Source organism: Rattus norvegicus, chromosome 17, assembly GCF_021556685.1.
Source record: "Rattus norvegicus strain SHRSP/BbbUtx chromosome 17, alternate assembly SHRSP_T2T, whole genome shotgun sequence".
Classification (NCBI taxonomy): domain Eukaryota; kingdom Metazoa; phylum Chordata; class Mammalia; order Rodentia; family Muridae; genus Rattus; species Rattus norvegicus.
In genome coordinates, this window is record NC_141550.1 from 26679823 (window position 1) to 26704936 (window position 25114).

Sequence of the window (25114 nt, forward strand, 5' to 3'; positions counted from 1 at the left end):
TAAATCCCAGCACGAGTCAGGTGCTGGGATACAAAACATCACAAAGGCCTGCCTTTTGGAGCTTACACTCTGAACTGAGGACGGAGTTAACACACAGTATACAGAAGTCAAGTCAATCTGCTGTTACTCTGTCACTGGTAGAGCGATGGAAAGATAACACAGGGGAAGAATGATAAAGCTTGCAGGTGCTCAGCGACAGAGGACAATACCAAATCAAGTGGGGAAGACAGGCCTCTCTGAGCTGGTGACTTATTTATTTAGCGATAAGGTCTCACTACGTAGCCCTGGCTGGCCAGAACTTACTGTGTAGACCAGTCTGGTCTGGAACAGAGACCCACCTGCCTCTGCCTCCCCAGAGTTGGGGTTATAGTGTCACCACGACTGGACAACAGTGTTTTAAGAAGATAAAACCAAAAATGTGATCAACATTTTGAACATAAAAACTCTCTAGTTTTGTCCATACGTGGAGTCTGAGGTTTTTTTTTTTTTTTTTTTTTTTTTTTTGGTTCTTTTTTTCGGAGCTGGGGACCGAACCCAGGGCCTTGCGCTTCCTAGGTAAGCGCTCTACCACTGAGCTAAATCCCCAGCCCCAGAGTCTGAGTTTTTTAATGCACGGGGCATGTGTTCACTTCTTGTGGCTGTGGTAAAGACCGGGTAGAAGCAGTTTACCAGTGGCAGTGAGTGCCTGTAGGGCAATGTGCCTGAGTTGAGAGTAGATGAGAGGAAGGAGCGTTCGTTTTGGCTTGGGAAGCCTGTCACATCGAGACAGTACATTAAGCAGGTGGTGAGGAAAGCCAGCTGTGCTACTGTGGCCAGGAAGAGGAGGAAAGCACTGGAATCCAATATTCCAGCAAGAACACACCCCAGTGACCTAAGCCTCCAGGCCCCACCCACAGCTCTACCCTTACTCAGCAATGCCACTACGGAGCTAGGAGCAAGTCTTTAGCATACTGCCTTGGAGAGACGTTTAGGATCTAAACCATAACAAGGTATTTCAAATGACACCAACTCAGGTCAACGAGGCCAGCACCAGCAGGAACAATTCTGCTGTGACCTAGCCTTGAGCTCACGTGGTTTAACCTGGATGCTAAGACAAGAGAAGGTACTTTTAAAAGGTAAAATAATAAACACACATAAAGCTGTCTAAGTGAGCAAGACCTGGAAGATACTCAAACGTGCAGAGAGGATAAATTTGCTCTCAGTATTATGTGAACTGGGTCTTTAAGAACTCCTTTTGAACTTGAAAGCAGAAAGACTTACATCCAACTTACGTCAGAGCTCAGGTAGCATTCACCATAAGCCACCGTCAATCAAGCAGCTGGAAGCTGAGTCTAAGCGGAAGCCCTGGCTGCTGTGTAAGTGTCTGGTGCAAGGATCGACACGGCCATTTGTAACAGAAAACAGGAAAAGGTTTTTAACACCTGGTAATTTTTCTCATTGTGTGTCCTGGAATTTTCTCTCTCCGACCAGTAAGTCTACTCTACCCACGTGTCTCCTCACAGTAACTGCAGTGAGCTATGGCTTCTTGGGTCATAAACCCGAAGCCACCTTTCACTACTTCGTTCTAACTCATCTGCGGTCTTATGCTAACTCCACATCCCCCAGCGTCCTAGGCTGAGCCACCAGCATCCTTCACTGGGCTGACAAGCCCAGCCAAACCACCTTCCACCGTTGCTTCAAGGCTCTGGAAGCCAGAGTGATGCTTTCAAAGTACAAATCTGACCCTGCCATCCTCCGCTAAAAGCCCCATGAGCTGTGCAGTCAGACCTCCGCCTGATTCTGATGCTCCGCCCCATTTCTGACCATTGCGGACAGACAGCCTTTTGCTGCAGGGCCTCCCCATGGCCCCGTGCTTTGACTGGGGTATTCTTCCTTCCCGATGCACCTTGGCTTTGTTGTTTGTATCCTCATCTGCTTACGTAGTCCAGTGTGGCTGGAACCCAGATTCCTTCCACTCCACTACCACAGTGGCAGGGAGCTCAGTGTGACTCACCTCCAATGTTCTAAGTTGCAAACTTGTGCCTCCCTAGGTCTTCTCTATTCAGCATTATTTCTCTCTACATAATGTATAACCTCTCGGAAGAATTACTTACTTTTTTAATGTTTCACTTTCTTACAAGAACGCAGACTACCCAAAGGAAGAAATCTGTTTATTCATTGCCGTTCCCAGTACCTAAAACACCTAATCAAGCATCTGATGGACGAAGGGCCATGCCGAGTGGCTGTGTGTGAAATGCATCTGAGCTGGGAGGTCTAGCTGGGAAGGCATGATGACGACGAAGCAGGATCAGGTGACGGCAAGTCCAGAACACACCACACAGGGCTGCTGGAACGGCACGCAATGGCCAGATGGCTTCTCTTAGAGTGACCTCCAGGGTGAGTTCAGATGTGTCTTTGGCACAGACAAAGACAATGCAAGTTCCCAAGTTTGTCCAAGTGCCTTTGTGCTCACCTTTACAAAGGCTGTGAGGGTTCATCTTAAGCATCCGTGTTCTGATACTTCTGAAAAACGTTTGCAAGATAAAAATATAAAAATAAAATATACAAAGTTCTTCATTAAAATAAGACCTTAATAAATCTGTTAAATCAGAACCAGGACAGAATTCCGACATGATAGGCTTGGGCCTCTTTTTTTTTTGGTTCTTTTTTTCAGAGCTGGAGACCGAACCCAGGGCCTTGCGCTTCCTAGGCAAGCGCTCTACCACTGAGCTAAATCCCCAACCCCAGGCTTGGGCCTTTTGAAGCAACCACATGACCACACCCCAGCCTCCTGACAGTGAGATGGTGAAGAAGCCCCTCCAACTACTTCTACTTCCGGGTTCCAAGTAGCTGAGAGCTGGCTCCACTCTATTTGCCCTTTTTGGCCTTGGCTGTTTTTTCCTTTCTTTTTTTCACGTGTTTAGGGATTTTATTTTTTCTCTTCTCTCTCTGGGCTTCCTTGACCATCTTTTTTCTTTCCTGTAAAAAGCAAATAACCCACCCCCAACAAAATTTCATTACTCAATGTATTCAAACTATTATTAGAACTAAATTAAAATTAATGTTAAGCAGATAAAAGTATATGTAGCATAAAAATAACAATGAAAGGTTGGCAAGTACAACTCTGCTTTGAGGCTCCCTGTACCTCATGTCTTTCCCATCTCCCTCCCTTCACATCCTTCCCTGCCTTCTCCCCTCTCTCAAAAGGGTCTCACTTTGTAGTCCAGACTATTCTTTTTTTTTTTTTTTTTTTTGTTCTTTTTTTTCGGAGCTGGGGACCGAACCCAGGGCCTTGCGCTTCCTAGGTAAGCGCTCTACCACTGAGCTAAATCCCCAGCCCCTAGTCCAGACTATTCTTAAACTCCTGAGGCTCAAATGATCTCTGCTCGCCTCAGGTTCCAAATGCCGGGGACCATGGTACCTGTCATTATATACAGGTAATCTTTCTTCCCCGACCCCTACCCAACTCCCATTCCAGCCCATCCACTACTGAGCTACACTCTGTCCCTTGAACTTTGTTGAAATTGCATATATTACACAATTTCAATACCCTTGTATATGTTATTTGATGTTTACAAGTTCCATGTTTTAAGAGAAATAACTGTTAGAAAGAAATGAATATTTGCTTCTGGTAGATGGACATAATGTGTCCTCTGTGACATTAAAGAAGCTTCTAATAGCAGCTAAGTCTCTAATTTACTCCGAAAGTAAAGTTTGCGTTTAGTTATGGAAGCTACAAGTAGAGGCACCATTGATGTTTGAGGGCCACCGCACTAAGAGGAGTAAGATCCTGGCTGACCTTTTTATCAACGTCAGGGTCAGCAGTATGGTTTTGGCATCCGGCTTGATCTCCCTGCTCTTCAGGGTCTGTGTCAGAGCACTCAGAGCTCCCAGCATCGTCTGAATCAAAACAAGTCTCTTCCTTAACTTCACTTTCTAGGAGCGCAGGGACCTTGAAATTATTATAGAACAATGTTACCTGAAGCCAAGTACTTATCTGTTGGTCAACAAATTAATGCCAGCATTTTACATCAGTATGTCAGATACTCTTTCAGGTTATGCACTGAAACATCAAAACAGAATCAGCATTAGGGAGAAAGATGGGTAACATCATTCACTCTGGTAGGACTCAAGAATATACACAAAGGGATTAGCAGGGGTGTTGGACCTTTTGATGCTGCCTTTTACAAATGTGCTGGGTTACACTCACAGCTACCGTGGCATGCACATCTCATTACCGGGGTTATACAGCTGGGTTACACTCACAGCTATCCTGGCATGCATGTCTCATTGCCGGGGTTATATGGCTGGCCTAAATTAACAACACGACTCTGCCACTTTAAGCAAGACAGATAATTGAGCTGGGATTTGTAAAGAATGAGAAATACATAGGTGGTAGTCATAGTAGTAATATCTATCTGGGTGACTTCACAACTGTTTGCCTGTGTACTACATTACTAGCAATAAGCTAATCTAACCAAAATGAACAGTCAATCAAGAGGAAGTTTCATTTTCTCTGAAATTAAGTTATTTAACTTTTTCCCTTCTTTTTCCATTTCCTTGTCTTACAGGTAAGTGAATGGGTCCTGGGAACAGAACTCAGGTCCTCTGGAAAAGCAGCAAGAGCTCTGGATGGCTGAGCCAGCCCTGACATGTTTCAAGACTGATTTTAAAAACTACTAAAAAGGTTTATGGCTATCATTAATTACTCCAGCATCAAAGACAACCAGGATTAATGACAAATATCTCACTTCTAACAGAAGAATTCAGAGACAGAATAAGTACGTGTCCAAATTTAATTCTAATACCACTTTACTGTAACTTTTATATCTTCAAACTCTTATAAACTTCAAAAAGAGTTTCCACGGGCTGGCAAGATGGCTCATCGGGTAGCCTGACAATCTAATTTGGATCCCAAAGACCCATGAGGTGGAGAGAGTCAACTCCCCAAAGATATCTTTTGATCACCACACATGCGCTGTGACACACTTGTGAGCACACACACAAATAAATGCAGGATTTACGGAATAAACTCCGTTATAAAGCACTAACAACATGTGCTGTCCATACCTTCTGGACTCCTGACAAATCTTTTTTCAGTCCTGTGACAGTCTGGTATAGAATCTTGAAAACAAAAGGAAAACAAATATAAGCATAATATATATAAAAGACAAGAACATGTATATACTGTACCATTAAGCATGGACTAAACAGTAATCCTATGACTCAGAATGCACTCACAGTCTACCACAGTAACACAGAGAGGAGCCTGCATTATTCTGGTATCCCAGGCGTCTCCACAGGCTCAACCATCAAACCCGAGAGTTTTCAGGTAAGCTCTGCAACCCCCAGATGACAGTGAACACTAACTTGGACTTCATTCAGTGAAATGGTACTCACTCCACAAACAGTCCTATTCTGTTCTCACCAACAGAGCTACATGGCAAAAGTTGTAGTTATTACTAACAGTGCTTCCAAGGGTTGGCAAGATGGCTTAGTGACTAAAAGTGCATGCTGCTCAGGCATGAGGATCAGAGTGGGGATCCCAGCTCCTACATTCAGTGGCTTAGACGCCTCCAAGGGCCCCAACACCCTTTTCTGGCCTGAGGACACACAAATGTATACATACAATCACACAGCAAATCTATAAATAATATTTTTTTAAAAAGTGCTTTTAGGCCAGAGAGCTAGCTCAACAGATGAAGGAACTTGTCATAAAACCTGACTATGATCTGCAGAAGACACATACAGTTGGAGACACGTGATCCCACAAAGCTGGCCTCTGGCCTTCCTACAGGCACCATGGCATGCATGCTCTAGCTGACACATGTCTAACACACATGGTAATATATTTTTCATACTTTTGTTTCATGCATGAAAATCTGGAAAACACTGCTTTGCTCTTTATATAAAAACTTATATAAACAACTAAATTTTGCTACATGGCTGCAAAGCCTAAAATATTACTTTCTGGTCCATTAACAATAATTTCCCTCCAAGGGAATTGGAGAGATGCACTGTGGCTAAGAACTTATTCTGCTCATGAAGAGGACCCAGTTTGGTTCCCAGCACCCATGCAGGGAAGCTTACAAATCCCTCTTAACTCCAGCTCCAAGTGACCCTAACACCTCTGGCTTTTAAGGACATTGGCATTCCCTCATGTGACATACCACCCCCCTAATTAAAAATGATAAAGATATTGTAAACATTCCTTCAAATATGTGTGAAAATGAAGCATAGCTTCATCAATCTACTACAACCATTTTTAATCCTAGACCTCACCTTTTTACTAACTATAGTTCTCCAGACACTACAGATACAGCACCCCTCTCTTACATCCAAGGAGCATTCCCTTTATGGCCAACAGGTATGGAAGCATGTCCACACAAAGGGAGCTGACACTCACTGGCACCAAGCCACTCACATTGTCCTGCTGAGTGTTCAAAGCCATGTCCTCTTCCTTTAACCTCATCATTATGTCCACATCTCTCTCATAATTCTTTACTTCATTTAAGGTTCTGGGAATATATGCTTGTTTGAACACCTAATAGAGGAAAGCAAAATTAAACCATTATTCCTGTACTCTTCCCATCCCCTCAGTACCCTTAGCTGTGTCAATCACGCAGGAACGTACTGTCACTGCCAACGCCGACTCTCACTCAACCTGTATACACACTGGTGTCGTGCCTGCCATGTGGTAAGCCAAAGGCAATTTGGTAAGCAACAATGAGATTTTACAACTGACCTAGGGAAGAAAGAGAGTGTATTCCCAATGACCCTTAGAGTAACACTCCTCCCATACATGCACATTTCAAAATGCATCTGAGGAAGGACAGGATGGAGTAACAGTTAGCAAGGACAGCCTGGCTGTGAGAAACTGAATACCCAGTATTCTCTCTGTGTAGAAATATCTCAACTCAGCTTCCACAAACTTCTAAGAATAAGCTACAATTAAAATAATAATAGATATAACAATAATAATAATAAGCTGATTGTGGACCTTAATGAAGATTTCTTGACTTCTTTAGACTAGTTTGATTTTAATTTTTAACCAAGTATTTAAAGTCTGTTATATTTACACAATCAGCACATAGGTCATTTAAAAATTCACACCTGCAAATGAATAGGCTTTTCCTTCTTGACTCACACCCCACTAGCTCTTTTAAAACTCTACCGGAACAACAGGCTAAAAGGTTGCTGAGTACAGCAATATAATTGAATAAAAACCAAGCTCATGCTTTACCAACAAAAACAAAACCATGATAAATCCTATAACAGGAGAATCAGTTGGAAATGATGGCACACATTCATAATTCTAACCGTCAGGCAGCCGAAGCAGAGTGAGTGCTTGTTTGAGGCCAACCTGTACCACATATCAAGTCCTAAGACGGCCTGGTTTATATGAAGACTCTGTCTCAAAACACACAACAGAACACCCCAGAGTTCCAAGCAAACCCACAAATGTTCCCCAAGGCTGTGAATACATAATAACCCCACCTCTTCATCCACATGATCTTGGCTAGTCTTTTCTTCCATGGTCCTCTGAGATGCTATTTCCATAGCCTTTGAAAGAAAAAAAATTTCCTTTACATTTACCCTAGAAGACACATTTTCTACTATGTAATTAGTTATTTTTTCTCATCTTTACAGGCCTCACATCTTCTATGGTGTAAGCTGGCTTTCTATCAAAGACCTGCCAGCCATTTTAAAAACTAAAATAAACCCTTCTAGTCTCAAGTCACCTTTGCTGCCTTCTTCAAAGTCTCCGTGGTGGAGCACTGCCCGGGATCTACAAATCCCACAACCCCAGCACCAGCATCACTCACACCCAACTCATGGCCAAGACAAGAAGAATGAACTTTTTAAACTTAATTTTAAACTACTAGCAGAAATCTTTCTCAGAAGAAAACTGAGACTCAAATCACCCACAAAGTCGCTTGAGTAACAGTAACTGGAAGGAGACAGAGGCTCCTTGACTTTACAGGGTTCTTGACTTTAAAATACAGGGAGGGCCAGCGAGGTGGCTCAATAGTTAAGGGCATAGACTGTTCTTCCAGAGGAACAGAGTTCAATTCCTAGTACCCACACATTGGAGAGCTCAGAACTGCCTGCTACACCAGCTCCAGGGAGATCCAATGCCTCTGGCGATACAAGCATCCACACACACACACACACACACACACACACACACACACACACACACACACACACACACATGCATGCACGTGCACATACCAATAGGTACACACAGTAAAGTAAAAATATCTTTCAGAAATAGAGAGGAAAGAACATTTATTTTCTGGTTTTTTTAAAGTATACTAATGGTTTAGAGATAAAAATACTTTGATAGTCAATACATGTATGGTGGTTTGAATGAAAATGGCTACCACAGACTCAAAGGAGTAGCATTATTTGAAAGGATTAGGACATGAGGCCTTGTTGGAGTAGGAGAGGCTTTGTTTAAGAAAGCCTGTCACTGAAGGTGTTGTTTTTAGGTTTCTGAAGCTCAAGGTAGGCCCAGTGGCTCACTCTCTCTTCCTGCTGCCCACTGATCCAATGCAGACCTCTCAGCTGCATCCCCAGCACCATGTCTGCCTGTGAGACTACATGTTTCCTGCCATGAAGATAATGGACTAAACCTCTGAACTGTAAGCCAACCTCAAATGTTTTCCTTTTTAAGTGTTGCTGTGGTCAAGATTTTTCTTCACAGCAATAAAAACCCTAATTAAGACAAGATGTAGTTGCCTAGTACATAATCAAGAGTTCATAATCTACCAAACACGGTGGTACACCATGACCCTGGCATTTCTGAGGCAGCAGCACGAGGAGCATAAGGTCAGGTGAGATGGGGCTACAAAGTAAGACTATCTGAAGGAGACAAAAACCCCCAGAGAGACAAATGAAACGAACAAACGGGCTGGAGGTGTGCTCAGGAGCAAAGAGTGTTGGCACAGCACTCGCTGAGCCCTTGCTTTAACCCACAAACTGCTGTGGGGCACAGTCATCATCTCAGAGCGCAGGAGAAACAGGCAGGAGAATCGCAAGTTCAAGTCCATCCTTGGCCATAGATAGAGTCTGAGGACGCCGGTGTATAAAAAACACTGTCTCAAAAAAAATTAGAGAGAAAACAATGCCCCTGAAACCACTGTTCCTCCTGAATCTCCTTGAGACAACTGTCTGACCTGAGTTTTAACATTTGCCAGACACAGCAAGATGAACAAGAACCAAGGGGGAAAGGCACTCCTGGGAAAGAGGACATATGAGAATCCCGACTCAGAAGTGACAAGACTAACAAAGACACAAATGGACTTCTGTTTGGGGACCAAAGGATACACTCAGACAACAACCACAGAAGCAGTACGCAGGCGTCTGTCTTGCAGGGAACCCTAGCTGTTCAGTTTCACCAGCCTTGAGCTGGGGTGTTTTCTTCTGCCTGTGGGATGTTTTTATTCCTCAGTTTGGTTCCCAGCACTCACTTCGGGTGGTTCCCAAGCATCTGTAACTCCAGCTCCAGGGATCCAGTAATGTCTGGCCTCCTTGGGCATCCACACGCACGCAGCATATAGTCACACAAACACACATTATGTACATATTAAAAAATTCATGATTTTACTTATTAGCAAGCAGTACCAAGAGCAGGCAGAGTGCAGAATGGTGGTTTCCAGGAGCTGGTAGGGGTTGGTAAACACAGGTTCAATATTTAATGATTAAAAAAATTCTGAAGATAGAAATCAGTGGTTTACACAATAATTTAAATGTATAACCTGCTTAGTACTTAAGATCATGCATGTTTTACCACACACATAACAGTTTTCTCACTAAACATGGAAGTTGGCAGTTGTCACGATTTCTCTATAATCTTGCCAGTTGAGTGAAGTCAAACCACCTGGCTCTACTGACTTCACTGTTTTCAATCTCACTGTGAAATAAGTGCTAAGAAGTTATTGAGATGAATATGACATTGGGCAACACTAATGACTGAACCCCTCGGACACGCCACACAAAGGCAAGTTATCCTTACTCCTCTCCTCAGTCCACCTTACCTTTTCCAAATAAGCATCTATGTTCTCAAGGGTGATGGAGGGATCCGTGACGAACTCGAAGAGCTCCTTCACAGTCATCACAGCAACAGCATGCTTGAAAAAGAAATCTGTCAGAAGGAACCATTAATGACAGCTCTATAAAGGGACTAGTGCCTACTCCAACTAAGGAATAGAGAACAACAACGTACCATCTTCTGCCAATGTCTTAGGTGGCACTGTACTGAGCAATTCAGTAACAAACCTTGTGTGTCAGCACTAGGGATCCAATGCATGGCCTTGCACGTGACTTTCCACACGAGAGACAAATGTAGCATTCCTATGCCGCATTCCATTCCCACTTCACGTGACAAGACCTTACCCCAGTGCTTCTCCACCTTCCTAATGCTGCGACCCTTTACTACAGTTCCTCATGCTGTGGTGACCCCCAATCATAACATTTTCATGGCTACTCCATAATTGTAATTTTGCTACTGTTATGAATCGTCATGTAAATAGCTGATATGCAGGATATCTGATGTGACCTCTTCAGGGGTTGGGACTCACAGGTTGAGAAACGCTGCCTTATCGCTTACATGCAAGCATAGATGTGGTCAGGAAATTCCACTTTCTACTCACCATTGACATTGGCACAGTCTTTTCTCAAGAACTCCAATGCATGTGGGTGGTCATGCTCCACAGACTGAGAAACATCAATGATATATACATCTCCACCATGGTACCTTGTGGGCAATAAGTACAGAAGTTCTCCATTACTACCATGCTCTCGGTTTTTAAAACATCTATTCTGAAGTCAGCTATGACGGTCAGTACATGCCGGCAGGATTTGCTGAAGGATGCAGAGGTTGGGGGGAGGATCAGGCCAGTATGGGCTACACATTTTTAGCTACGTAGAGTGGCACATTCCTTTAATCTCAGCATTTGGGAAACAGAGGCAGGTGGATCTTGGTGAGTTCAAGGCCAGCCTGATCTACAAAGTGAGTTCCAGTAAAACCAAGCTACGAACAAAGACCCTGTCTCAAAAGAAATCAAAACAACAAAAATCTATTGTTCTTTATTTTGGATAGATTCTCTATAGCACAGGCTAGCTTCAAACTCTTCTTACTGCTGCTTCCTAAGTGTTGAGATTATAGTCATATAATTATGTAGTCATGTACCACAATACCTATTAAAAAAAATCCATCTTAAGTAATTCATAAATGACTACAGCAGGTGAAAAAGGATCCTGACTAAAAGCTGAAAAACAGAAAATTTCAAAGCCTATTTATTAGATCAACTAAAAATGCTTCCCTTCCTGACACCTTGTGCATGGGACGGAGTCCATAGCATCACACACACAGAGTGTAGACAACTGCTCTATCAATCAAGCTACACTCTCAGTCCTCACAGTGGTCTATTCTGTAAGGTCATTGAAGGCAGTGACCATTTCTTAACTCTTACCAGGGAAGCAGACACAATACAGTATAGTATGACTTTGTGGATTAGGATTTTCTTGTACTGAAGTACAAGATAACTATGGGACGTTTCCAGGAAACAAACCCACTCACAGCATGTTGAATTCACTGAGATCTGCATGGACAAGTCTGGCATCCTGATACATTTTCCTCATGTACTGAATGACCTGCAGGTACAGCTCCCGTGCCTTGGATTCTGACAACTGGACATTTTTCAAAAGTGGTGCAGGCCTGGAGTGAAAAGGGAATGAAGACAAACTCATCATGATCAAGTTTTCTTGCCTTGTACCACAGTGCACACACCTCTCTTCTATAACTCATGTGAACCGACAGGGAATGATGAACGCCATTCCAAAATGCTGACAAGTTACAGGTGCTTTCCCAGACTTAACAGACATCCCTCAAAAGCGCAGCTACAGTTGTTATTCTGAAGCACCGTGAAACTTCACACTGGTGAATCACAGCAGTCATGCACTAACACATCAGGGAATCACGAAAGGGAAGACGGGAAAGAATTCCTAGTACACGGCTCACAGGACTTAAGATAGTTTCAGCATGAATCCTTCGACGTTCCACATACTTACATGTCATCCTTGCCAATGAAGCTCATGAGGAGAACATGACTTCTTAGCCTGATTGGTTCTGGGCATGGTATGTTTGCTGTTCTTAACCTGTGATGTAGATAAAGGACAACTGGACAGTCAAAAGACGGAAACAAGTTAGAGCAGTTATAGACCAGGAGCTGAAGTCTACTGTTAGGAAAGAGCACTAGGTCTTGAACGACTGCTATTTCATAAACAGTCCTTTTAAATGTCACCATCATGTGGCATCAAAACACCGAGAAGCACACTATTAACACCTAGTCTACTTCTAGAGGTGTTAAACTCTGAAGAGAAAGTATGCCTCAAGACTGATGAGACAGCAGCTATGTCCACAATTAATTATCTTCTGAGTTTACTAATGTAAAATGTAAGATAAATCATGCACACACCCAGTGGCCAGTTGCATACAGGAATATCTCCAAATAAACGGTGCTGGCTCAGCAAACTGTAACTACAGATAACAGGTAAGAAGTTAAAGTCGGGGCTGGGGATTTAGCTCAGTGGTAGAGCGCTTGCCTAGGAAGCGCAAGGCCCTGGGTTCGGTCCCCAGCTCCGGAAAAAAAAAAAAAAAAAAAAAGAACAACAACAACAACAAAAAAAAAAAGAAGTTAAAGTCACTGCAAAAGGAAAAGGAAAAAGCCACAAACTCCAAGAAAACTAGCTAAGTGTCCTTTCTTTACAGCAGCTGCAGAAAAATGGCTGTATGAACGTACCCTACACTTGACTGAGTAAGAAAAGCAAGTAATTAGCCAGAGCTTAGAGCCTGACAACATTTATCTAAAACCCTGGTTCGCCTGTGTTGTTGTTTTTGCTTGGTCCGTTGTTTTTTGTTTGTTTATTTTTGAGCCAGGGTTTCTCTGCGTAGCTCTGGCTGTCGTGGAACTCACTCTGTGACCAGACTGGCCTTGAACTCAGAGATCTACCTGCAATGCCTCCCAAGGTATAAGCTACCCCTGCCCAGCCCTCCTGTAATGACAGTATTGCCATCACTGTCACCATCTTATAATTCTATAAAAAGCCTTATCTCAAAGCAAATTCCACATGCTTCCACATGGCTTCAGGCTCTTCAGAATAGCAAAACTGGTCTACATAGCTTAACACAGTAACAGAGCTACATGGTCTAATAGGTCCCCTCTGCTTGGGAGGGCAGGGCACAGATCCCCAGACAGACCCCAGACAGACAGAGTTAAGCATGTGCACGACAACCCCTCACACACACCACCAGTCACCTGGACAAATTCCTCATCTCCTTCTCTGCCCACGTCTTCACCATTTTTCTAGGGTTTCCTTTGCAATAGCCACGGCGGAACCTGGAGCAGGCAAACGTATGTTAATCCCTGCACCGCATTACTTTAGCTATGGGGGGAAAGGGATTCAAGAACCTGGGCTTACCTGAACTCCCCAGTCACATACTTATCACGATCTTTGAACATCAAAATAGAAGTTTTGTATATTTTGATTGCTCTGCTCTCTCCACTGGGTGTGCTAGCATAGTATACATTAGCCTATTTTAAGCAAAAACAAAGAAAATGAAACGTGTTAAATAACTAGCGTCAGTGATTCTAGCCTCAGAAGTAAACTGAAGCAACTACGTGACAGCCTTCTCTTGAAGGTGTGAATTAAAATAGGAAACACTGTGTTCCAATAAATATACCTCCAGCATAGACTCATACGCCACCCTGTGACACGCCACCAGAGTGCTCTCATGAGACCATATCACATACAGTGATGTCATAGCAGTCTTAGGTTTCTAGTACACAAAACTGCTGAGTGACTCATTTCTCTGAACACAGCCTATTTTACAAGAGGCACACTAGATATAACTTCCACAGAATGGGAGTCGCTACTTGTGATGGTTTGAATGACAAATGCCTTCCATAGGCACATGGATTTGAACTCCTGGGCCCCAGTGGGTGGGCCTATGTTTGGGAGTTTATGGAACTTTGAGAGGTATAGCTTTGCTGGAGAAGGCAGGCCTGGGAATTAACAGCCTGGCCTACTTCTGCTTCACTGTCTCGGCTTCCTGCTTCCTGCTTGCATGCTTCCTCCTGACCATCATGGACCCTAACTCTCTCGACCCTAAGCTAAAATAAATGTCCTTCCTTAAGCTGTTCTTGGTTATGTATTTTATCACAGCCAGGGAAGAGTAACAACAAATTGGCTTTCTTTTGAAAGTCACGCTTAGCCTTTAAACATAGCACATAGGAGGCATAGGATCTCTGAGTTCAAGACCAGCCTGGTCTATAGAGTGAATTCCAGGGTCCCAGCACAGCCAGGGCTACACAGACAAACCCTGTCTAAAGAAAAAAAAGTCACTTATTTTTCTAGGCTTACAAGTACAGAAACAAGAAAGGCTGGCTAAAATAAATGAGTCAGGCTGGAGAGATGGCTCACTGGTTATGAGCACTGACTGCTTTTCCAGAGGTCCTGAGTTCAATTCCCAGCAACCGATGGTGGCTCACAACCATCTGTAATGAGATCAGATGCCCTATTCTGGTGTGTCTGAAGACAGTGACAATGTACTCAAGTAAATAAAATGAGTAAGTCTTTAAAAAAAAAAAAGAAGAAAGAAAAGAAATGAGTCAATAAACCTCATTCATTAATAGTAATTTTAAATTGGGACTCAGGACCATAGTAATCTGAAAATCTAAGGTCGCTGCTCAACAAACAAGACTGAGCGACACAATAAAGCAACCACACTGAGTTACACACACAATGTCTTATCAACTGACTACCAAGCAAGGTAATGTCTAGAACACTGTTAATAAACTATCTGGTATACATAGCGTTTTTTCCTTTGTGTAGTCCTGGCTGCCCTAGAACTTGCTTTGTAGATCAGGCTAGCCTCAAACTCACAGACAGCTGACCGCCTGGCCTCTGAGTGCTGCAATTAAATGTGTGCGTCACCACAGCCAGCTTTCTTTAATCTTTGACAGGGTTTCTACAAGTTGCTCTAGTTGGCCTAGAATTTGCAATATAGACCATGCTGGCTGGCCTGTAACTCCCAGAGATCTACCTGATTCTGCCTCCCACGTAATGGGATTAAGTGTACGCCACAAGGCTTGGCTTTCTTTTCTTTTTAAAGGCACTAATTATGAAGAGCCCTAGTTTTCCTGGGTATTTAAGACAAAGACACTAATAGGAAAATACTATCATCCCAACAAAAGCTCACTTCTTTTCCAGTACTGATGCAGCCATGTATCTCTGATATGTGCTCTTTATGCAACAACTTGAATAAAATCATCCTTGTTCTGGGATCCAAAACCTAAAAAAAAAAAGTTTAAAAAGTACAATCATGAAAACAAATCACACAAAATAAATTAAGCACACACACACACACACACACACACACACACACACACACACACACACACACCAAGAGTAATCAAGATGGCTCAGTGAATCAAAGTGCTTGCCACCAGGCTCATAACCCAAGTCTGATGGCCCAGAACCCACCCACATAAAGGTGTCCTGTGACTTTCACAGGCCCTACCTTCCCCATCATGCACACACAGTTTAGTTTACGTTCTGCTGCTGTGATAAACACTGAACAAAACTGGGGGGGGGGGGGGTGTAATCTTACTCTTACAGAAGATAGTACACGGCCAAGGGAAGTTGGGACAGAAGTAGGAGGCAGGGACTGAGGCAGAAACCACGGAGGAAAGCTGCTGACTGGCCTGCTCTCTAAGCGTGCTCAACTTGCTTCCTCATACAACCTGGGACGCCCAGTTCATTCTCGTACTACCCAGGTTCAGGGTGGCATCACCCCACAGCGCTAGCACACAAACGTGCCTACAAAGCCAGTCTGATGGGGGCAATCCCTCACTGAAAGGTCCCTTTTTGCAGGTGCCTCTAGTCTGTAGTAAGTAGACAAAAAGAAAAAGCCCACCCCATATAACCTAAAACAAGCTAACATTATAATTAACCACTTTTGTGTGCAATGATTCAATCGCACAAACTAGTTCTCTACTGCGGGTCAGCTTCTACTCCCTTGGAGTGAAACACAGAGGTGCTATTGGTCACAAGGTTACAATTTCTAAGTGTGGAACTGTACACATACATATGGGTAGAGGACAGCCCAGACAGGCAGCAGTAATAATAATCTAAACCTCTTTTTTTTTTTTTAATCCTTTTCTTCACATCAAAATCTAGATCAGGTGAAATACACCTTTAATACTAGCTCTCAGGAGGCAAGAGGCAGGCATATCTGTGTGAGTTTGAGGCCCTCCTGATCTACACAGCAAGTTCCAGGCCAGTTGCCCACCAGAAATTACCCCCTCCAAAGAATAAAGCACAAGTCATTTCCAAACAAAGAGGTCTCTAGTCAGAAGTCTGAAGGCATCACCCTTTGTCCTTTCCTTCATCCACACAGGCCCCAGAGTCACGGCAGCTACCTAACCTGCTGAATGGCAGACAGTGGACCTAATTAACAGGAAAGAGAATAAATTCCTACACACCCTGCCTGAGAAAGATTTTCGTCTAATAGTCTCTGTCCTCCAAACTTCCCAGAAGGGAGAAGCACCGAACGGCAGCTTCAGAGGTTCGGGAAGGGATCCGGCGCTACCTTACCTACTGGTGGTCACTTCACACACCCAAGTGCCCACCACTGAGCTCGAAACAGTGACTGCTCAGGAGCACAATTCAAAGAGAAAAGCAATGCTAATGTTAAGCAAGACGGGCAGCACTCCAAGCATACCTGTTCTACAGTTGCTCTGTCGGCCTTGTCTTTAATGCGATACCTAAGTGGAACAAAAGAGTTTAGCAGACACATCCAAAACTCAGTGAGAAGCCAGAATCAGTTGTCTACATGTACACAATTTGGTGAGAATTCTCAAGAAGTTTTTCATAAGATAGAATTTGATATAGACTTTCCACTCAGTTAAACTCCATTTCTCTGAGCATGCATGTCAAGTCTCTTTAGCAGGCATGCCCAATCTTTTGTTATTTCTTTTCATTTTAGTTTTTAATCTTTTTCATTTATTATGAAGAGCAGGTAAGGACATGCCACCCTGTGTGTGACGGTCAGAAGACAACTTTTGGAAGGTGGTTCTATCCTTTCACCACCAGGGATCAAACCCTGGTTGTAAGCTGCAAGACAAACACTTACTGCCCCTCTCACTACCCTCTCCCAAAGCAACCCTTTTGGTTTTCCACAGGACACACATAGAAATGCATATATAAATATATAGCTGTGCATATATAATGTTATATATGTAATACATATTTCACACATGCATACAGAAGGCACAGAATGTGGAAGTCTTCCCACATCCTGAGGCATTAAATAAGAGAGCAGCTGGAGTACAGTGACAAGGGAAGTGTGGAGTGTCTGTGCTGTCCTTTAATGATCCTACTATGTGTAAGGCTGCATTTTTAGAGCTTTATCTCAAAATAATCTCCAAATGCAGACTCTCGATTTGCCTCAGCTCATCCACTAACTTGAACTAACATAGGCTCAAATACAAGAAGTCAGACAGACAGGTCAGTGAAATTCTGAGTGGCCAAAGTATCTCTCAGAAAGCAGTTATCTCTGTGGATGCAGTAACAAACCAGAGAAAACGGATTCTAATGTTCGGTTCTGACACTGCTAGTGGATTAATGTTATTTTCTACACTGCAACGATCATCCCAGTTATTATCACACAAGAGAAGTCAGCCAGCCAGTCAACTGGAATCCACAAACACTCATCCTGATGAAAACACATTCATGAACCTCACAAGTGTGTACCGTTACTACTTAAGACTCATTTACTACCTTGATTTGCAAAGCTATAGCACACACTAAGCTAATAAACAAAAGCACATTAACATCCCTTGAAGAACAAGTACACAGCCCAGTCAAGAAATTAGTCTCTACCAACTTTATACTGGAACATTACTTACGATTCTGCTTCTTTTTGTCTCAATTTTACGGTGACTTTATTTATGACAGAATCAGTAACATTCAGCTTACCTAAAAAGACAAAACACACTAATAGTCACCTCTACTTTTCTATACATTTTCTTTTTTTTTTCCTTTTTTTCTTTTTTTTTCTTTTTTTCAGAGCTGGGGACCGAACTCAGGGCCTTGTGCTTGCTAGGCAAGCGCTCTACCACTGCGCTAAATCCCCAACCCCTTATACATTTTCTTAATAGAATTAGAATATACTTTGCTTATGAGGTAAGCAGAAAGTTAACTTATTTCTACAGTGTGCTTCTCAGCACTATAGTGTGCTTTTTGAACCAGAATTCTAAAATTGTAGATATAGACAATACTCAGAAACACTGGATCTTCACAGTAAATCTCAGATACTTAACATATTATAGAATACAGATAACACAACTGTCTGAATTCAAAGTTTAATTCTTTAAGCTTCAGTTTCTTTTCACATTATATAAACATCATGATGAGTAGGAAATACTTATATACATTAATTTGATATTTATGGAGTATACATGAGACACTGGTAGGTTTGCAGAATCAAAATGGTACAAACAGAAAACCATGGCGTTGCATTCTTAAAGCCCTAGTTCAATCGAGGGCTGGCCTTCAACTAAACCATCAACACCACCTAACTAAACAAAATAGCATTTTTAGGCTGTTCTAATACAAAAGGTAATGCAGAACCGAGAAGAACTGGGGTGAGTACATGAAACTGCATATTCTCACAACAGATAAAAGGTGAACTATGTAACTTGAAGTCACTAATAGTTACCCTTCTTCATTCTATCTAGAGTCACTCATTGATGATCACTGAGTTAACTACATTCACTTCTTCAGCCAACAAAAATGCCCAACATTTGGAAGAATTTCTTCACAGCTCAGTTAATCAATATATTTTTTAAAACTTACTTAGGGGCTGGAGAGATGGCTCTGTGGTTAAGAGCACTGACTGCTCTTCCAGGGGACCTGAGTTCAAATCCCAGCAACCACATGGTGGCTCACAACCATCTGTAGTGGGCTCTGATGACCTCTCTGGTGTGTCTGAAGACAGCTACAGTGTACTCACATACATAAAATAAATCTTTAAAAAAAAAAAAAAACTTACTTAGATTGATCTTATTTTCAAATTTTCGCAAAGACTTGTCAATTGGAGTAGACATTTTGGCTGAATTGTAGTTAGAAGTCTGTCGATTTGCCTACAAGAAATTAGTTTAAAATATGATTAATTGTAAATTCAAGCTTAAGGTTCATAAGTACGTTTCTTTCTCCCTTAGTTATTTTTTATTATGTTTTGGGGAAGGGGACACCACACATATGGAGGTCAGAGAACAATTTATAAAGCTGATTTTCTCTTTGTGCACTGATGGTCCCAGGAACTGAACTCAGGTTGTCAGGCTTGACACCAACTGCATTTACCTGCAGAACCACCTTCCTGCTCCAGTTCAGCTAGTTATTACAGCATCATTACATACAGGAGCACACTGAAAAGAAACAAACCTTTAAAGACTTTCTTTTAAGGTCCTCAGAGCTAGAGAGATGGCTCAGCAGTTAAGGACACTGGCTGCCCTTCTAGAAGAACTGGGTTTGCTCCCCAGCACCTGCATGGTAGCTCTGTAAGTCCAATCCCGGGGGATCCAAAACCTTCCTTTAATCTCCTTGGGCATTTCAAGAACTGAATGCACACGGTGCACGGACACATATGCAGGAAAACACCCACACATGTAAAAAAGTAAATAAAATAGAAAAAAAGGCATTTCAAAGAGAAGGCTAAGGTGACTAGCCACAGAACACAGTCCACATGCTTTCTTCTCTTCAATGTACCTTTTGTTATTCATGAATAATATCTGACTTGGATTTTTCAAACTTTAATTAGCCTATACATTGATACTTGAGTACTCACTTACCTTCAAGGTGTTTAGTAAAGAGCTACGGCTAACATTAAATTCATTTTTTCAAATTTATTTGTATTTATTTTATGTATGTGAGTACACTGTAGCTAGCTTCAGACACACCAGAAGAGGGCATCTGGCCCCATTACAGATGGTTGTGAGCCACCATGTGGTTGCTGGGAATTGAACTCAGGACCTCTAGAAGAGCAGTCAGAGCTCTTAACTGCTAAGCCATCTCTTCAACCCTCAAATTCATTCTTAAACTTGTATTTTCAGCCTGTCACTTCAAGAAAGGGAATGGGGTAAGGTAAGTATGAGGTTCAGCACTTACACAGGTGTTCTGTGAACCTTACCTAATACCAAAGAGAAGCAAAAGCAATATCTAAAACTCATAGAGAATGCAAACAGATTTAAAGAGAGGCTCTCAGCCTGGAACTGGTACATGCTTTTAACACAGAGAAACCCTGTCAGGGGTGAGGGGAGGGATTAAAAATGGTACTCAACAATTGTTGATTCTCTTTTTGTATCTCAGCATGGAACTCTGAGGCTTGGTTGTCTTATCTGTAAAGACCTTTAAAAGATTTTCTACTAAATTTATCATAAACTTTTTTTAGAACCAGTTATCTCACTTTATTTGTGTGATTGTTTTGAATGCATGAATGAATGTATGTGTACCACATGGTGTCTGTGCCCATAGATGCCATAAGAGAGCAATGGGTCCTGTGTACCTGGAGTTACAGATGATTGTGAGCTGCCATGCAGATGCTGGGAATTGAACCCAGGTCCTTAGCAAGAGGAACACACACTCAAACCCACTGAGCTATCTCCTCAGGCACTTTAACTTTTAAAATAACTTTCGGCTTTGGGATACAGATCAGTAGTACTGTGCTTGCCTAGTATGTAAAGGTGCTGGGTTTGATTCCTAGCACCACAATAAGTAAAAATCGGACCATGGCAGACTGACTGATTTGACTTTTGTAATGCTGGGATCCATGGTAGGCAAGTGCTCCAAAAATGCGCTGCTTTCCCCAATGAAACAATTCAATTACTATAATCACCAGCAACAGTTAGCAGCGAGCACTAGCTATGCATACATCGTAACATAATCTACGCTGAATTAATCCAAAGTCCCACCAGTGAATCAGTGTAGGAGTTAGCAAAACTTACTTTATATTCCAGGCTGGCCTTGAACTTGTGATCCTTCTACCTCTTCTCCACAGGTAGCTGGGGCTACAGAACTGTACCATCAGCCCAGCTACACTTCTCTAGTTACCAATGAGTTTCAGTGTTTTTCTTCCTGCTGTGCTGGGGAGCCAGCCATAGACCCCAGAATCTTTTATACATGCGAGGCAAATGCTTTACAGTTGAGCTACGTTCCCAGCCCTTTCTGTTCTGTAAATGGTCTGCAGTTAATAGCTCAGTCGTGGCCTTTCCTCTGTATATTCATCCTATGACACTTCGGTAGCTATTAACACTTACTGATCATTGAATGGATCCATATAAAAGAAATTACAAGAGACAAGGAAAGTCAGTAAAAGCTGGGGCTCTAAGATGATATACCCTACAGAGCCACAAAGTGTTTTTAAAAACTCCACGGGCTGGGAAGATGGCTCAGCCCATAAATTATTGTCCCTCAAGCCTGAGGACCTAGTTCAGCCCTCAGCACCCACACAAAAAGGCAGACTCAGTGGTGAACATCCACAACCCCAGCACTGAGGCAGCTGAGAGAGGAGGGTCTCTGGAAGTCATGAGCCCATGGCCAGCTAAACTGTGAGCTCTGGGCTCAATGAGACATCTCAAAAGATAAGGTGGAGAGGCTGGAGACAGCTCAGAGATATTAGGACTGGAATTGGATCCCACCATACACATAAGAACCTGTTTGGATGTCGTGGATCCCCAAAATATCTGTAACTCCAGTTCCAAGGGACTTGCCTTCCCCACATGCACACAGGCATGTGCACATGTGTATACATGCACGCACACAGATCATATAAGCAGATAACAGATTCACAGAATTCCTTACCCACCTGATGGTTACTGCTGCCATTCCAGGTCCAACCCTTGGTGAGTTTTCCAGTCGAGTCGTCCAAGTACCAGTCACTGTCATAATCATAGCTGTCTTCCTCCTCAATCTCATCTTCGCCCTTCACCTCTGCTGCATCATTCTGAAGGTTTTTAAGTAGAATGTCGTCTTTTGCTTGGATTGACTGCACTTCTTTGTCTTCACTAGGAATAAGAATGTTCTGGCATGTTTACCCATCCTCTAGAGGGAAAAGCACACACATACATACACACCTAAAGATTCCCTTACATTTCCCAACCGGCTCCATCTTCTGTCTCCCCATCAGCAGCAATGTTTCTTCCTCTACGTCCTCGTACTAGTCCTGGGTGGTGTTGGCTTGGCTTTTGCCTTAAGTCAAGCTAGAATTTACATTGTCACCTTGGGTAAATGAACTGGCCCTGATCGGTAAACGAGACCAGATCATACATACTTTAGCGGTGTGTGTGTGTGTGTGTGTGTGTGTGTGTGTGTGTGTGAACTTGCCTTTCCTTGAACTCTCTGTAATACCAGGAGCTGTAACAAGACACTCCTGAGACGCAGTAATTCCATATCACCTTTAGTTACATAGGGAAGCAATGAAGGAGAGAGGCTCAACACTAAGTGAAGTAGGCCAAGTATAGGACAAGAGAAGAGGTCCAGAGTAACAAAAGGACAACCAGAGGGGAAGAGGCTCACAAGACAATGCAGACCCTGTTGCTACTGGATCTTTTTCAAGAAGCTAAAACTGGATGTTTATGTAAGTTTTTTTCAAATAATTGCCAGGTTCAATGTTTTTTAAACATGGTGCATTACAAACAAAACACAGTTATCACCAAATTCAATAAAATTCAATTCGGTGTTGCCAGCTTTGATCTTTCATGCAAAAAACAGGCCAGGAACCACGTAAAACAACTAATAATAGTGCTACTTAAAAAGACATAATGCCTGGTTCAGCAGCGCACAATACAACAGGAGCAATACCACCATTAGCATGAGCCCCCGGACAAGGACAACACACAAATCAAGTAGTTAGGTGGTATCCCATTCCTATTTTTAAAGACGGGGTCTCACTATGTAGCCACAGCTGGCCTGGAACTTGCTATATAGACCAGGATTGGATGTAGAAATTTACCTGCCTCTGCCTCCCAAGTGCTGAGATTAAACATGTGTGTCCCTCACCTGACCTATGAGCCATTTTTTTCCTCTCCTAGTTCTGAGGAACCAGAGCCTTGCTCTTTCTAGGCAAGCACTCTACCATAGAACTAATCCCTAGCACCTCACCACCCCACCCACGCCCCCTACCCCCAGCTCCCCCTTACCCTCACCCCCATTCTTTTGTTTTGTTTGGGACAGAGTCTCACTGTTGGGTCTGGCTGCCCTGGAAGGCGCTATGTAGCTAGGGCTGACCTTGAAAGCAGATGCTCCTGCCTCTAGAGTGCTGGGATTAAAGGCCTTAGGCCTCCTCTGTGGATCCCTCTTTATCTTAAATAAATAAATTCAGCTGTAATACAGCTCACTGGGCTTTAAATGCCCATGGGCATGAGTAGGAAGCAGAGGGATAATCATTTAATAACTGCAATCTACTAGAACTTTGTAAGAATCCATAAATCACTCCAGTTTCCAATCTAACAATCCAGACATGTATGTTAAAGGCACGATTATGCGAAGATCCTAGTGCCCTCAGTCTGAACTAGTCAATCCTGTGCAATGACAAGGTCATGTGCTGACAGCACCGCCAGCCTCTACCCACCTACCAGGTACCACTAGTATACCCCAACCTCAACCCAGGTGTGACATATAAAATGTCTCTGGTGGGCTGGAGAGAGGGCTCAGCGGTTAAGAGCACTGACTGCTCTTCCAGAGGTCCTGAGTTCAAATCTCAGCAACCACACGGTGGCTCACAACCATCTGTAATGGGACCTGATACCCTCTTCTGGTATGTCTGAAGACGGCTACAGTGTAGTCACATACATTAAATAAATAAATTTTTTTTAAAAAGGTAATCACCAATATTTCCCTAACACTAGATTTGACACATAGAGTGGTCAGTATGTATTTATCAAAACTGCTCACAATTGATGACTAAAATCTACGTGATATAAGGTACACAAAAATCTCTTTATTGTTTCAAAATGACTATGTGTGATTTTCTTTTTAGCGGGAAGTTTTCTGTCACTGCTTTCTTGAGACCCCACATCCAATTTCACCACAAAACCTCAACCCTGCTAGCACCTCGAAGTCGTTCTATGATCGTAGTTCTAGGAGCCATCATGTTTGAACCTGGTTATTTATTTATTTATTTTTTTACTGGTCTCTGCTCCACTCCTTCTCTCCAAGAACATCTTCTACGTGAATCACCAGTACCTTTAATTCATAAATCAAATGATGCCTGGTCGCTGCTAAAAGCCTATAAGACCTGAACAGTATCTTAACTCCTCACAGCCACTTTTAAGTCTCTACCTGGCTGGTCTCCCTTTTTGCCTCAATTCTCTCGGCTACGCTGTAGGCGCTGGCCTCTTGGTCTGCCCTCCTTTCCAAATAGACAGTAGAGACTTGATTTGTCTTGTTCATCATCACTATCGCCCGCGGAGGTAAAACTTTGCTGACTGTAAGTGGAACCCTGTATGTAAGGAAAAAAAAAAAAAAAGAGCCTGACGTTTCTCAGTTGTCCCCAACTCTTGAGTCTCTGATAAACATTCTGGGAACTACTGGAAGGTAGCGTTCACGAACTGCCCAGTTATGAGGACAGACCCCGAGAAAAACCCAAACCTGTCAGGTGTCAGCTCCCCGGACCGAATGCGGAGCTGGCGGAATCTGAGGAGGAAGGTGTCATCTCCGGCCGCCTACCTGTCTGAGGAATCCGCGTCGTCAAATTGCCCGGGGACCACCGTGGCCATCCTATCCAGACTGCAGTCCATGACTAGTGGGGTAAGCCCTCGGAGCCCCGCAGGCCGCGAGTGGAAGAGACGACTTTCCACCTAGAGAACCCAACCGCGTCTCCGAGATCCCGGCCTCTCAAATCCCTAGGCAACCCCCAGGCCCAAAGCAAGGACCAGGGGCCACGAGGTGCCAGGATGCCGGGTTTCAGCAAAGGCGGCCACCGACAGGCCGGAAGTTTGCAACCAGAAGTACCTCTCCATGCCCTAGTGCCCTCAGGGAACATGCGCGTTACGGTGGCCGGGAAAGA

The 25114-nt window shown here is 43.1% G+C and overlaps 1 protein-coding gene across 3 annotated transcripts; it reads right to left on the reverse strand.

Annotated features, from left to right (window-relative positions):
• Positions 1 to 2135: 2135 nt before the first annotated feature.
• Positions 2136 to 25088, reverse strand: Riok1 (RIO kinase 1). 3 transcript variants are annotated; one of them, XM_087590024.1, is made up of 18 exons: positions 24775 to 25088; positions 24388 to 24547; positions 21914 to 22112; positions 19103 to 19193; positions 17958 to 18027; positions 16772 to 16814; positions 15248 to 15340; positions 13468 to 13580; positions 13305 to 13385; positions 12058 to 12144; positions 11567 to 11704; positions 10638 to 10741; positions 10023 to 10129; positions 7477 to 7542; positions 6404 to 6523; positions 5050 to 5103; positions 3779 to 3931; positions 2136 to 2958 (listed from the first exon to the last, which is right to left on the reverse strand). In XM_087590024.1, the coding sequence occupies exons 4-18, from the start codon at positions 19155 to 19157 to the stop codon at positions 2848 to 2850; spliced, it is 1395 nt and encodes a 464-aa protein (XP_087446150.1). In that variant the 5' UTR covers positions 19158 to 19193; positions 21914 to 22112; positions 24388 to 24547; positions 24775 to 25088; the 3' UTR covers positions 2136 to 2847. The 3 variants fall into 3 exon arrangements, with proteins under 3 accessions (XP_087446150.1, XP_087446149.1, NP_001093981.1); XM_087590023.1 differs by lacking the exon at positions 24388 to 24547 and having other exon boundaries at positions 21914 to 22149; NM_001100511.1 differs by lacking the exon at positions 24388 to 24547 and having other exon boundaries at positions 2645 to 2958; positions 24775 to 25026.
• Between the last annotated feature and the right edge of the window lie 26 nt (positions 25089 to 25114).

What these genes read in the sequence shown, in the direction of transcription:
- Riok1 (NM_001100511.1), bottom strand. Translation starts at nt 24,845, where the DNA reads ATGGACTGCAGTCTGGATAGGATGGCCACGGTGGTCCCCGGGCAATTT. An exon ending in ACAGAGCAACTGTAGAACAG is followed by an intron (nt 15,341 to 16,771) that starts GTATGCTTGGAG and finishes TTTTTTTTTTAG; the next exon opens with GTTTTGGATCCCAGAACAAG. An exon ending in TATGTGACTGGGGAGTTCAG is followed by an intron (nt 13,386 to 13,467) that starts GTAAGCCCAGGT and finishes TGCCTGCTCCAG; the next exon opens with GTTCCGCCGTGGCTATTGCA.